Source organism: Accipiter gentilis, chromosome W (genome assembly GCF_929443795.1).
Source record: "Accipiter gentilis chromosome W, bAccGen1.1, whole genome shotgun sequence".
Classification (NCBI taxonomy): Eukaryota; Metazoa; Chordata; class Aves; order Accipitriformes; family Accipitridae; genus Astur; species Astur gentilis.
Window position 1 is genome coordinate 33,500,901 of NC_064918.1, and position 14,789 is coordinate 33,515,689.

A 14,789-nucleotide genomic window follows, 5' to 3' on the forward strand; every position below is an offset into this window, starting at 1 on the left:
ATCAGTGAACGGGGCATATTGCCTCTCATTTTCTGACAGTTTATTATACAGCGGGGCTTCTTCAGCCCATGTCACCTCCTCCTCTGGCGACATTCCAAAATCTTTGCCTTCTGGCCAGTCCATGATCACTTCTAAAATTCCTGGGCAACTGGGGTTTCCTATGAGAGCCCGTTGGGTGATCAGTGCGATCCACTTACTCCACGTGGTGTCAGTCGCGTGATGTGTACAGGAGACCCTCACTTTGAACATCCAGCCCAGCACTGGCAGTCGGGGTGCTAAGAGGAGCTGTGTTTCAGTACCAACCACTTCTGAGGCAGCTCAAACTCCTTCATACGCTGCCAGTATCTCTTTTTCAGTTGGAGTATAGCGATCCTCGGATCCTCGATATCCTCGACTCCAAAACCCCAGGGGTCAGCTTCGGGTCTCCCCAGGTGCTTTCTGCCAGGGACTCCAGGTAGGGCCATTCTCCCCAGCTGCAGTGTAGAGCACATTTTTAACACCTTGTCCTGTCCGGACTGGCCCAAGGGCTACGGCATGAACAATCCTCCGTTTAATTTGTTCAAAGACTTGTTGTTGTTCAGGGCCCCATTTAAAATCATTCTTCTTCCGGGTCACTTGATAGAGAGGGCTTACAATCAAACTGTAATTTGGAATATGCATTCTCCAAAACCCCACGACACCTAAGAAGGCCTGTGTGTCCTTTTTATTAGTTAGGGAGACATAGCTGCTATTTTGTTAATCATGTCCATTGGGATCTGACGACGTCCATCTTGCCATTTTATTCCCAAAAACTGAACGTCCTGTGCAGGTGCCTTGACCTTACTTTCTTTTATGGCAAAACCGGCTTTCAGAAGGATTTGGATTATTTTCTTCCCTTTCTCAAAGACTTCTTCTGCCGTGTTGCCCCATACGATGATGTCATCAGTGTATTGCAGGTGTTCCGGAGCTTCACCTTTTTCCAGTGCAGTCTGGATTAGTCCATGGCAAATGGTGGGGCTGTGTTTCCACCCCTGGGGCAATCGATTCCAGGTGTACTGGACACCCCTTCAAGCAAAGGCAAATTGTGGACGACACTCTGCTGCCAGAGGGATTGAGAAAAACGCATTACCAATGTCAATTGTGGCATACCACTTGGCTGCCTTTGACTCTAGCTCGTATTGAAGTTCTAGCATATCTGGAATGGCAGCACTCAGCGGTGGCTTAACTTCATTCAGGCCGCGATAGTCAACTGTTAATCTCCATTCCCCATTAGAGTTCCGCACTGGCCATATGGGACTATTAAAGGGTGAGCGAGTTTTGCTGATCACTCCTTGGATCTCCAGTTGGCGAATCAATTTGTGGATGGGAATCAGAGAGTCTCGGTTGGTGCGATATTGCCGCCGGTGCACCGTCGTGGTAGCAATTGGCACTTGTTGTTCTTCAACCTTCAGCAACCCCACAATCGAAGGGTCTTGAGAGAGACCAGGCAGGGTAGACAGCTGTTCAGTGCCCTCCGTCTCCAAGGCAGCTATACCGAAAGCCCATCGATACCCCTTCGGGTCCTTGAAATACCCCCTCCTGAGATAGTCTATGCCAAGGATACACGGAGCCTCTGGACCAGTCACAATGGGGTGTTTCTGCCATTCATTTCCAGTTAGGCTTACTTCAGCTTCCAATACAGTTAACTCTTGAGATCCCCCTGTCACACCAGAAATACAGATGGGTTCTGTCCCTTTATAACTTGATAGCATTAGAGTGCACTGTACGCTGGTGTCTACTAGAGCCTTATACTCCTGTGGGTCTGACGTGCCAGGCCATCGAATCCACACAGTCCAATAGACTCGGTTATCCCTTTCCTCCACCTGGCTGGAGGCAGGGCCCCTCTAATTCTGGTCAGAGTATTCAGTATTCACTTCTCATAAAATTGGCTCAGAAGTCCCTTCAAGAGGGTCGGAAATAAAATCAGCCCTTCTACTCTGTTTGGAAACTGGAGCGGCATTTTTCCTGGGAGAGTCCCCTTTTGTGGTGGTTTTTCCTCGCAGTTCACGTACCCGTGCATTTAGGACCAAGGTAGGTTTTCCATCCCATTTCCTCATGTCCTCTCCCTGATCACATAGGTAAAACCACAGGGCACCTCGCGGTGTGTACCTTCTATATTCTCTCTCTTGGGCAGGAGACCGCTCACTCCTAATAGCTGAGACATTGGTCCTTACAAGTGTGGAGTAGGAGATATCCTCTTTGATTTGTTGGACATCCTGGGACAGCTTCTCCACAGCCGAAATGCAGGCTTGTAGGGAGGAGGAGAGATTTTCTTCATATTGATGGAGTTGGCGAGCCGCTTCCTCCACTGTTGGTGCCTCTTCATCCTTCCAGGACATTACTGCCAATGCGTTGGCATAGGACGATGGTTCGCTCCATACAAACTTCCACCACATGGGTCGTGTGCATTGGACTTCGTCTGGATCTTTGGGTAATTGTGGGTTGTCCAGGTCATGATGAATCGTCTCTAGCACAGATAATTCCCTCAGATATTGGATACCTTTTGCCATGGTGGTCCACTTGCTTGATTGACATATAACATCTTCCTTAAAGGGGTACCTTTCCTTCACACTTGACAGGAGTCGCCTCCAGAGGCTGATGGCTTGTGTCCCTCTTCCAATTGCCTTGTCAATGCCATCTTCCCTGGCAAGCAATCCCAGCTGCTTGGCTTCCCTATCTTCCAGTTCCAAGCTATTAGCCCCATTGTCCCAGCATCGGAGGAGCCAGGTGATAATATGCTCACCTATACGGCGGCCAAAATCTTTTCGCAAATCCCGCAGCTTACTCAAGGATAGGGACTGGGTTATTACCTCTGGTTCTGCCTCTTCCTCCTGTTCCTGTGATGACCCTGGTTCACCTTCATCCTTCGCTAACTGAACTGATTTTTTTTGTATATTTCTTTTTCTGTACGGGAGCAACTGATACTGGCACAGGTTGGTCCGCTGGTTCAGTTGCAGTATCGCTCGCTGGGTTTTGGATAACCGCAGTGTCTGTCGCCGAGGTTTGGGTAGCAGCAGTGCTCGTCGGTGGGGCTAGAGGGACCGCAGTGCCTGTTGTTGAGGTTTGGGTAGCCCGAGATCTCGTTGCCGGGGCTGGAGGGGTCACAGTGCCTGTCGCCAAGGTCTGGGTGCCTGCAATGCTCCTTGCCAGGCCTGGAAGGGCTGCAGCGCCCGTTGCCGAGGTTTGGGTGGCCATGGTGCTCATTGTTTTGTTGTTAGGTCTAGAGACTTTCTCTTCCCCTTGAGGGTACTGAGTGGTGTCGAACAGGGCTCGATAGGCATGGGCCAGGCCCCAGCACGTTGCAGTGATTTGTATCTCTCTGGAGCTGCCGGGGTGACAGCATATCTTTTCCAAATATTTTACTAGTTCTTCTGGATCCTGCACTTGTTCAGGGGTGAATTTCCAAAACAGTGGAGGTGCCCACTTTTCTAGGTACTTGCCCATACTACCCCACACACCCTGCCACTCATAATTATCCAGCCTCGGGGCAGATCTCTGGGTGATCTTCTTAAATAGCTGTTTAACCTTAAACGAGAGCTGAACCACATTCAGAAGTATGCTAATTCCTAGCAGTAGGGCTAGGACCGTGCTAGTCCCAACACCCCAGGAGTATCCAAATTTTTCAAAATTCTCAAACACCATTGTAACTGGACTGAAGGAGAAAGGAGAGGGGAAGAAAGGTACCCCACCCATAGACTGGTTTTCCATGGAGGAAAGGTAAATGGTATAATTATTAATAGTTTCCCACAGATGGTTCCCGCCGTATAAAGGTGACAATGCTAAGTGCAAATACCGGATTAATCCCACAGCCGATGACTTTATCATAGCATAAACTGGTGTTATACAATACATCAAAGCGAAAACCTTAATCCACCTCCCACGGATGATAAGCAGTGGAAGAGGAACTACATACAGCAAGCGAGGTGATACATAACAGAGCTTTAAAGACCAGAGCAACAACTCTAAGAACACATAAATCAACATAATGAACGCTTAGAACAAATTTGTTTTAACAAGCTCTGGTCAGGTTTGTCGTTATCTCAACCCTTCGTGCCCCACGTTGGGCGCCAAAATGGACTGTCGTGGTTTAACCCCAGCCAGCAACTAAGCACCACGCAGCCGCTCACTCACTCCCCCCATCCAGTGGGATGGGGGAGAAAATCAGGAAAAAAAAGTAAAACTCCTGGGTTGAGATAAGAACGGTTTAATAGAACAGAAAAGAAGAAACTAATAATGATAATTATAACAATAATAAAATGACAACAGTAGTAATAAAAGGACTGGAATGTACAAATGATGCGCAGGGCAACAGCTCACCACCCGCCGACCGACACCCAGCTAGTCCCTGAGCCGTGATTCCCCACCCCCACTTCCCAGTTCCTATACTAGATGGGATGTCACATGGTATGGAATACACCGTTGGCCAGTTTGGGTCAGGTGTCCTGGTTGTGTCCTGTGCCAACTTCTTGTGCCCTGGCTGGGCATGAGAAGCTGGAAAATCCTTGACTATAATCTAAACAATACTGAGCACCAACTGAAAACATCAGTGTTATCAACATTCTTCGCATACTGAACTCAAAACATAGCACTGTACCAGCTACTAGGAAGACAGTTAACTCTATCCCAGCTGAAACCAGGACAGGGAACAAAATTTTCCTGTCCCACCTCCATTAATTTCTTAAGTATATTTCATTTCCATGCATAACTAAAGTAGAAAGGTTCAAGCCTGTCCTTTCCCTCAATGTTCCCATACTTCCAGTATATCTTACCAGTGCATGGTCCCATGGGCTTGGTGTGTGAGCAGTGGCTACTCAGATTAACAGGAGGAAAAGAGAAGTTGGGGTAGGGGCACATAGTCGTTATCGTTGCCATTGATATTGATCCCAGCAGATTAATGCAAAGAGGGGGCAGAGTATATACGATGAGGTAAAGATGCCGATGTCTAGTATAATAGTTGTTCCCATGGGGTCATTAGTGGGATTCATTGTTTTCTGTAAAAGAAAGGAAGAGTCTCAGTGGGGAAGGCCAAATGGGTTACCCCTTTTATGATACAGGATAAATCCATCTAGCACTGATTGTATGTTCTGCTCCACTATTGTCATTTGTTTCCTATGCTGTTGTTCCTTGTGGCTTAGAGTCGTTGGTACTGTTCCAACAGATGGTAGTTTTACCATGACGGGTTGCCCTGGTTTCATTGAAGGCCAGATATGCCCGGTATCTAGCGGTTTATCTAAAGGAGCCGTCAAGAAAGCTTGAGTAACTGAGCTTCCATAGGGACCATATCTATTATTCAGTTGGTGTAGGGTTTTTGAGAGGCAGGCGTCCCATTGTCCTTTGTGTGGCTTAAGATACCTTTTCAGTAGCCCATTGGCCCGTTCAACCATACCATTAAATTGTGGATAATATGGAGTGTGGAACACCCATTTTATTCCTTCTTGTTTTGCCCATTCTTGTACTCCTTTATTAGTAAAATGTGAGCCATTATCACTCTGAATAGAGTCAGGAACAGGCAGAATTGAGAACCATGAGGAAAGGCCTTGGATGGTGTTTTGCCCTTTGGCACTTTGTGGCCATTAAAAGTCCAGGCACCACTTCTATGCCTGTCAGAATATACCTGTATCCAGCGGACAGTTTTAAAGGACCAATATAATTGATTTTTCGGGTAGACCATAATGTTTTCCCTACTTTAATGTGCAGAGGTGGTGCTTTATCAGGATGATCAGTTTGCAGTCTGAGTCAGCATTGAGGGCACTCAGTAAGTATGGTTTCATGTGTTTTTCTGTCAAGAGGCCAGCCTTGGCTTTGTGCTGCAAAGTAAAGGGCATCCTTTCCACTATATCCTAACTTAAGATGTAACCATTCTCCTAACCGGTACCATTCGGGGTCTATAGTGACTTTCCTAATTTTAGTTAGCTCATCTACCTTTTGATTCTACTTTGTAGCTGGTTGGTCACCTTTAGCATGAGCTTTCACCCATCCCATCTTAGAAGGTGTTTTCCTGGCTATGTCTAGCAACAACTGCCAATCTTTGCTTCTCCAAACTGGGGATCTGTTTACTTCCCATTTTAGGGTTTCCCATTGACATAGCCACTGTGTCACACCTGCCCAAACAACATGAGTCCATGTATATAGCTTTACCTCCATTTTGGGCAGCAAGTACAACAGCTCTGAGTTCTCCTACCCGCGCACTACCCCCTCCATCTTCCACTACCTGCTTGCCAGTGGTGATGTCAAGGGCCATGGCTCTATATTGCCATTTCCCTTTTATCCTTTGGGCTGAGGCATCTGTGAACCAAATACCATCGGTTCAGCATATTCTCAGTTAAGGGTGGAGCATCTAGAATTGGCGAAGGTTTGAGAGGTTGTTGCAAAGCTAAAGAGTCAGTATTTACAGGTATCTGTAATTTGGAAACTTTGATGTGTCCTTCAGTTAACTGCATGTTCTTGGCAACTCCTGTTAGGTAGGCATACCATTTTCTCACTGTGGGTTTTTGAGCAATTCCTTCTGGAGAAGCAGTTCCCTTTAAGATTCCTTCTAGTAGATTAAATGGTCCTCTAGTCTGTACAGGCTGTCCCTGATGTATTTTTTTCAACCCGTTTTACAGCTCTAACTAAGGATAAAAGCCCTTTCTCCCATTCAGAGTATCATTGCTCTGCCTCTTTACATGCAGTTGAACTAAACAGTAAAGGTCATTTTGGGCCATTATCATGGCAAATCCCCATTCTACAATAGGATCAGAGGGGTGTACAGGTCCAAGGGATTGGTACATTTGCAGTTCATTCATTAAGGTTTTCATAGCTTTGTTATGCTCTTCAGTCCATTCCTATACCTTTTCTTTCCATAGGAGGGAGTAGAGGTGTCTGGCTATAATTGAGAATCCAGGTAAGTGTTTCCTCCCATATCCTAATGTTCCCAATGTTTGTTGGAGTTCCCTTTTGGATCGGGGGGGCTGTAAAGCTTCTATCTTTTCCAAGGTATCTGGTGGAATTGAAGCACTACCAGCAATCCACCAGGTTCCTAGAAATTTCAATTCTTGGGCGGGTCCCTGACACTTCTCCAGTGATATGGCTACTCTGGCATTATTTAAGGTTTCCCATACAGACAGAAGTGGCTGCTGTTCTTACTGCCTCTTGGAAATCGCCCCCAATCAGAATGTCATCTATGTATTGATAGAGATGGGGTTCTGGTGGAATTGATACTTGCGGTAAAAGTTCTGCTAGTGCTCCATGAGCAATAGTAGGGGAGTGTTTGTAACCTTGGGGAAGCCTGTTAAAGGTATACCGTACTCCTTCCCAAGTAAATGCAAAATAGGGTTTATCCTGTTCTTGCAAGGGGACCATAAAGAGCATATCCTTGATATCTAAAACAGCTATCCATTTCTGGGCAGCTGCTTGTAGAGTGGCAGTTAAATTTGCAACATTAGGAATTGCTGCTGTTAAGGGTGCAGTGGTGGCATTAAGATGCCAATAATCAATCGTAAGACGCTATCTACCATCAGGTTTGCGAACAGGCCATACAGGAGAATTACATGGAGAATGTGTCCAAAAAATAATTTGTCGAGACTCCAAATCCACAATAACAGCTGAAATTCCATCTTTGGTGGCAGCTGACACCAGATACTGGGGAACATTAGTGAGACTGGAGTCGGGGAGCACAGGTGCTGCTCTCGAAAGGCAGATGTCAGCAGTTTTAGATTCTACCCCTAGACTTCCAGATCTGAATGACCATATACTACCATTTGGTAGCTGCCAGGTTTGTCCCATTAAAACGTTGAACCCCAAAATGTTTTCATAGTGACCTTTTACTGCAAAGTGAACAGGTTATTTGTTTTTCGCCAGGAAGCCAAATTTTTACTTTAACAGTGGGGCATAGTTTGCTGCTACCATTAATGCCAGTTAATTTAACTTTAGGTCAGCCTAGTTGTAATCCTAAGGTGACTGCATCGCTTTGGGTGAGTACAGATATTTGTGCTCCTGTCACTATTAGAAATTTAGTTGATTTTTGTTGAGGACCTACAGGAAGCATAATATAAGGGCCATCATCACTTATCCATTGATGAATATCAATTTTCCATACAGGCAGGCCCAAAAACTGTCTGGGGTTTACCTGTTTTTTGATTCCTGTTTCTGTGATTCCTTCAACTCCCTTCCCAGGGGGGAGAAAGAATTAGGAGACCCTGCAGAAGCTGGTTGGGGGGGGGGGGGGGAGGGTGCAGTAGCAGGTGACAGTGCTACATCTCACTTTCAAAAAGCTTCTATCAAGCTTAGAATAACTCTAGCTGGTTGTCTTTGAATAGCAACTCTGGGAATACTCATTGTCAGGGCTTGTTTCCATAATTCATTTCTCTCTTCCCAGACCCTCAGTTGTTGATTAACGAGTTCTGGTTCTCAAGAGTCACTCTGAGGTGTTTGTGTTAAAGAGTTTTTAAATGTGGGTTTCTCTAGGTTTGCTTTATTAAACAACTCAGAGTTGGGCCACCACCACAGTGAATGGCAACCTTCAAAAAATTTCCCCATCTTATATACCTTTTTACCACCCATTGTCCTAGTCCAAAGTCTTTGTAATTTTCCAGTCGATCTCTGTTCCCATGTTGTTATTATTCATCATCTTATCTCATCCATTCTCATATCCCGGTTCTTCTGAAGTTAGTGGTCATAGGCAGGTCGTCTTCGGTCACCACAATCACTTATCTTCTTATACATCAAAGATTACCATTGAATTTCTGAAAATCACTCGGGCTATTCTATTAATTTATCTTGTTCTAAAGTTAATCACTCACTCCCATGTCTTAGACCTAAGATGTATGATCCTTCTTCTGTTGATTCAGCTTGACTGGGTTTCAAGCCAGCCATGGAAGGGGAAACACATAGGAAAAATAAGCAGCTTATGCATATTGTTTTATAAGCACCTGCATTCTATTAATCATATCTAAACCAATTTCTAATCATTAGTTATATGTCTAATATGAATAGTCTTAGAAACAATAAGGCTTAAAGCCTAGTTCCTTTTACAGTTTGCTTAACCTGTCTAACACTTCAACCTGTATTTTTTGTTCCACTGAATACATCATCCCATCCCATTTCTTGTCCATAATTTATGATGTCATGCATTAATCCTGCCCAAGTGGGGAGATTTCTTCGATGTAAGGTTGCTTCCTGGTCATCTTCATCACTGACAACATCCCTTATGGCTAACAGAGCATTAAAATCTGTGTCTCTCTTGATCTCGTCTTGTTTTGCAATGAGATAAGGTTTGAGCATGGCAAGGGCTCCCTTTATTAGTGGCTTTAGCATAGCGTGGTCTACAGTTGCCGAGATGGGAACTTCAAAGGAACCATGCTCATACAGGCAGCTTCTGTAATAGCTGTGGAGAGCTCATCCAAAGATCTCACGGGTATTAACAAAGGCTTTCCTCTCTCCAATATATCTATTCCACCAGCCCAGTATGCCACCCTACTCGTTACTGAATGGGGATCATTCGGGAGGGTTGGGACCAGCATACAAAAAGACACCAGGGCCCCAGTAGCCATTAGCCTCATGAGTGCTCAGTAAAATTCTATCCCCCCCAAAAGACATGCTCTCCATAGGTATTCAGTTTCAGTTTCTCCTGGCTTACAGCTGTAACATTCTTGCAAATTAGCCATCTGAATTGGGTCGAACAGGATTGTTTTGTGAGTACTTGGACCTCACCCTCCCTGTGGACCCATTTGCAGTTCAGTTTTTATAATGGGTCTAGCCATAAATTGAAGCAATTCAGGATGATGTAGGGGGTCATCCTCATCTGAATTGTTATTATCAGAGTTATTCCATGTATTACTATCCCAGTCCTCAGGGGACACTATCAGTTTTCTGATCTGAACTATGTCAGGGGGTTTGGGGGCTTGCATTAACATAATTTCAACACATTCTCCCAAGCTTTGTTCTTTCAATTGAGCTTCCTTAAGTTGTTTTTGCAGTTGTTCTATTTTTACCCATAGTAGCAGTTAAGTAGTTTTACATTTCTCTATTTCATCCTGCAGATCTTGAATCTTTTGGGTTGTTTCCCCTCTTTCTCTACATGCAGCTTCTAGGCATGTTCCCAACATTTTACAGATTATACCTTTATCTTTCCCATCTTTAGTCAAACCCCTTGCAGCATTTAGCTGCTTCTCTACCGCTTCCCAATTATACCAATTACCACAGGTCCATTCGCTCGAGAAGCCAGGGTTCAGATTAACACCATGCTTTTGTAAGCAATTGGTGACACTACTTACCATCCTGCCGACTATGCCAATTTGTCACGAATGAGATTTTGTTGCATGGCTTTGGTTTAGCAGCAATTTAGGACTTATTAATATTTTGAGATAGATCACAAGATTAGGTTGTATAATTTTAACAGTACTTAATCATAAGCCAATTTAACAGAGTGATTCGATGGAATTTGTTACAATCAAATTTGCGACAATTCAAAAATGGCAAGGATCACCCAAAACTTACAGCAGGGTTGCACACAGATGGAGGTTAAATCAAATCTCACACACACACAGACAGGAGAAAACGGTTCTGAACCACACAGGCAGACAAAATGGTTCTGAACCAAACCACACACACATCCTTCCTCTCCAGTCACGGTACTGGCTTGTGTCTGGTTTTCTGGAATGTCTCTTCCCCAAGACATTGTGGCAAGGAATTTGCAGTTCCAGAGCCTGGTCTCAAGCATAGCAGGACAGGCCCCACAAAGGGAAGTAAGCAGCTGTTTAGCACTCACAGAGGACATTAAAAAAACCAACATTAAACAATGCATTAAAAATCCAGAGGGGAAAAATATTAAAGCACTTGACTGGAAAGATTTCTGGAGTTTATTCACTGTGGGAAATATTTTAGCCATTAAATCATTTTGGTTTAATATCTACAGTTTTTTATGCATCTCATTTTCCTCCTTGCTTGTTTCTCTGGAAGTTAACGGACCCGAGAACTAACAGCACCTTACACAAACACCGGACAGCTGAAAAAGGTTCGGGCTGCTCTCCATATGCCAGCCTTTGTTAATTCCATTCAGCTACTCCTGTGCTGTCGGTGCTGGCTGGACTCCAGTAGCCAGGGGGTAGATGTCTCCCTGGCATGATTCCAACTGCAAACAAATAGGAAATCCAGAGTCACATCAGACACTAGTTACAGCTAAGTTTGGCACCATGCTTAGGAGCATGGCAGAGGAAGTAATTTTTTTTTAATCTTGGTTTGAGATGTGCACCACAAATGTTTACCAGCACTGACACAAAGTTTTCACGCCTGCCCTGAGCTTCCTGCCTCCTGATCTAAATCATTGCTTGGAAGAAGAAGATTTCAAAGGTCTATTTTAATTCATTTCAGTAAGGCTTTTACATATCCAGACAACATATTGTGAAATGGGCAACATGGCCCTTGTTAATACAATGGATACAAAGGATTGGCACAAGCCACAAGTCATCCACCAGTCTGAGATCAATTGGTTCAAGGAATAATGTTTGAGGAACACAGACTGCACAGCCTGCTCACTTCTTACCGTAACTCTTCCAGTGGGCAACACAGCTCCTCCAAGACAGCACACCTCCTGCAGAACAGAGGGCCTTCTCTCCTGGTGTCAGAGAGAGGCCCCAGGCACTCCCTGCAGCTTGGGACTTGGAGAGGTGCTTTTACCATCCAAAGCTCTGCTTGTGTTGAAGCCTCTACCCTGGCAGAGGCAGCTGCTCCAACAATTGCTGGGGAATCTGTCCCATGGCATGTTACCACCATACCTGAGACTGTTAAGCTGATACAAATTCAGCTGAGGCACCCTTCTGCATAAACTGCTGCACCTGTTGACTGGCTCAGCAAGCTGTCATTTAGGCCTGGCTCTTATATTGGCCTCTCCCAAGCACCGGCTAAAAGGGTACTTGACCCTCCCTAATCAGGGGACAGCTGCAATAAATGTTCCATGCACCTTGGAGCCTCTTATAGGACTTTCCTTGTGTAGGACTTTTCCTTATCTGATTACTAGATAGCAGATCTGATATAATGTATTCTTTTTTTTTAAAGGGGAACTAGCATGGTATTTTTATTGTTATGAGGTTGGCTGCCTTTCTGGCCCTTTTTAATTGGAGAGCATCCACTTAAGTTTCATATGTAGTCTTCCCACTTGAATACCCTGGGCTCTAGTCCCTTTCCTCTCCTGTGCCAACCCACCAGATCCATCTGAGTTCTGGCACAAAAATTATTTAGTTTTGGCAGTCAGTCCTGTAACATCAGTGAGGTTCTTGAATGAAATCTGAGTCCTGGAACAGTGTTTAGACAAGTTCTTAAAAAGGTCTTCCACGGATATGTTACTGAGCTGCTATTTGTCTGTTGATGATAGTCAGCCTACCATCTTTTTGTGGCTCCACTAGAAAATGATCTTGCAAGTCTTTAAACCTGTGTGGTGGGTTGACCCCAGCTAGCAGCCAAGCACCACACAGCTGCTTGCTCGCTTTCCCCTGCAGTGAGATGGGGGAGAGAATAGGAAGAGCAAAAGCAAGAAAAACTGGGTTGAGATAAAGACAGTTTAAGAAGTGAAGGAAAGAGGAAAAAAAACAAGTGATACAGTCACCCACCACCTCCCACCCGCAGACCAATGCCCAGGCACTCTCCGAGCAATGGCTACCTTGGAAGACCAAACCTCCATTTTTTTTTTATTGCTGAGCATGACATTATATGGCATGGAATATCCCTTTGGTCAGTTTGGATCAGCTGTGTCCCCTCCCAGCCTCTTGCCCACCCCCAGCCTAGTCACTGGAGGGGCAAAAATGGGAAAAAGAAAAGGCCCTGATACTGTGCAAGCACTGTTCAGCAATAGCTAAAACATTAGTGTGTTGTTGTGGTGGGTTGATCTTGGCTGACAGACAGATGCCCACCCAGCCACTCTCTCACTCCCCTTCCTCAACAGGACAGGAGGATAAAAGAGATGGAAAATCTCATGGGTAAAGATAAAGACAGGGAGATCACTTACCAATTACCATTATGGGCAAAACAGACTCGACTTGGGGAAAATTAAATTTATTGCCAATTAAAATAGATTTGGGTAGTGAGAAACAAAGACAAAATTAAAACAACACCTTCTCCCCAACATTTATCCAAGGCTCAATTTCACTCCTTCATTCTCAACTTCTCTACCTTCCCCCCGTCAGCATCACAGGAGGGATGGGGAATGGGGGGTTGTGGTCAGTTCATAACAGTTCCTCTCTGCTGCTCCTTCCTCCTCACACTTTTCCTCTACTCCAGCATGGGTTCTCTCCATAGGCTGCAGTCCTTAAGAGAGTATCCACCTGCTCCACCGTGATCTCTCCACAGGCTGAAGGGGAATCTCTGCCCCAGTGCCTGGAGCACCTCCTCCCCCTCCTTCTTCTGTGACCTTGGTGCCTGCAGGATTGTTTCTCATACTTTTTTTCCCTCAGTTCTCTTTGCTGTGTAGTGTTTTGCCCTTTCTTAAATATGTTTCACAGAGGTGCCACCAGCTTCTCTGATGGGCTCAGCATTGTCCAATGGTGGGTCTGTTTTGGAGCTGGCTGGCACCAGCTGTGTCCAGCACAGGGTGGCTCTGGTCTTTTCTCACAGAGACCACCCCTGCAGCCCCCCCACTGCCAAAACCTTGCCACATAAACCCAATACGGTTTTCAACACTGTTTTAGTCACAAATCCAAAACACAGCACCATATGGGCTGCTATGAAGAAAATTAACTCCACCTGAGCTAGACCCAGTACAACCTGCCATGGTTCTTCTATTTGAGTTTGTTTGTTTGTTTGTTTGTTTCCAGGCCTTTTCCATCCTGGCAGTGTCTCAAGTTGATTCAGCTTAAGCTTTTTAAGGCCTGTTTATCATTCCAATGGATACTAGCAGAATCCACAGGTAGTCACATCTCCAGTTAGTTATGTTTCATTTTTACTTACAGCAAGAAAGTGATGAAGATGATGACGACGATGACCAAAGTAGTGATAGGGAAGATGGACCTCTAGAAGACCAAATAGAACGCTTGCAGGAGAGAGTAGAATCAGCCCAGAGTGAACAGAAGAATCTCTTCCTTGTTATATTCCAGGTAATGATGGGTGATGTCTTTGCAGCATCATTTGTATCTTAATCATTTTATTGGGGTGAGTACATGGGAAGGAGTAGATGGGCTTATTCTGGATAAGAATCAAAGAACTGCCTAACTCCCCTAAACAAGAATTGTTTCAGCATCAAGAGCCTGAGAAAATGAGCTCTTTTGATAGCATGCAATTTCCTAAACAAACAAAAGATATTTTGAATATAAGTAGTTACTTTACTTAGTGTCTCCTAAGTGAAATATTCATTCTGACATTGCCGTTCAAAGCTTCTGTCTGTCAAATGTCCCATGGATTATCTCATCTGAGGCTAGTAACCTATTTTCATCTGAAAAGTTTTGCTGAACCAACATTCTATTTGTGTTCTTCTACAGCGTTTCATTATGTTGTTAACTGAACATTTAGTGCGCTGTGAAACTGGTGGGATTGATGTATTTACACCTTGGTACAAAAGCTGTATAGAGAGGTTGCAGCAAATCTTCCTACAGGTAAGTTTCACTTCTTGGTTTGGAAGGCTTTGGGCAGCTGCTGGAAAGAAAAGCTTACATGATTTGAGAGCTGAGCTTGTTCACTTATTTTTACCAGCTCTATTAGAACAGACATAACGGGCATCACCAGTCTTTTCCAGGGACTAGTGTGAGTTTTGGCTGTGTCTGGTTTTGACCCCATCTTTGCTACAGACTTGCTAAATGACTGGAGGG

The 14,789-nt window shown here is 44.7% G+C and overlaps 1 protein-coding gene across 2 annotated transcripts in view; it reads left to right on the plus strand.

Annotated features, from left to right (window-relative positions):
* Window positions 1-14,789, plus strand: part of LOC126035457 (nuclear cap-binding protein subunit 1-like) — a 73,612-nt gene that overhangs the window by 48,809 nt on the left and 10,014 nt on the right. For both annotated transcript variants that reach the window (XM_049794066.1, XM_049794065.1), the window contains 2 exons: window positions 13,938-14,081; window positions 14,463-14,576. In XM_049794066.1, coding sequence (XP_049650023.1) covers window positions 13,938-14,081; window positions 14,463-14,576 — 258 coding nt within the window. The remainder of the gene's footprint in view (window positions 1-13,937; window positions 14,082-14,462; window positions 14,577-14,789) is intronic.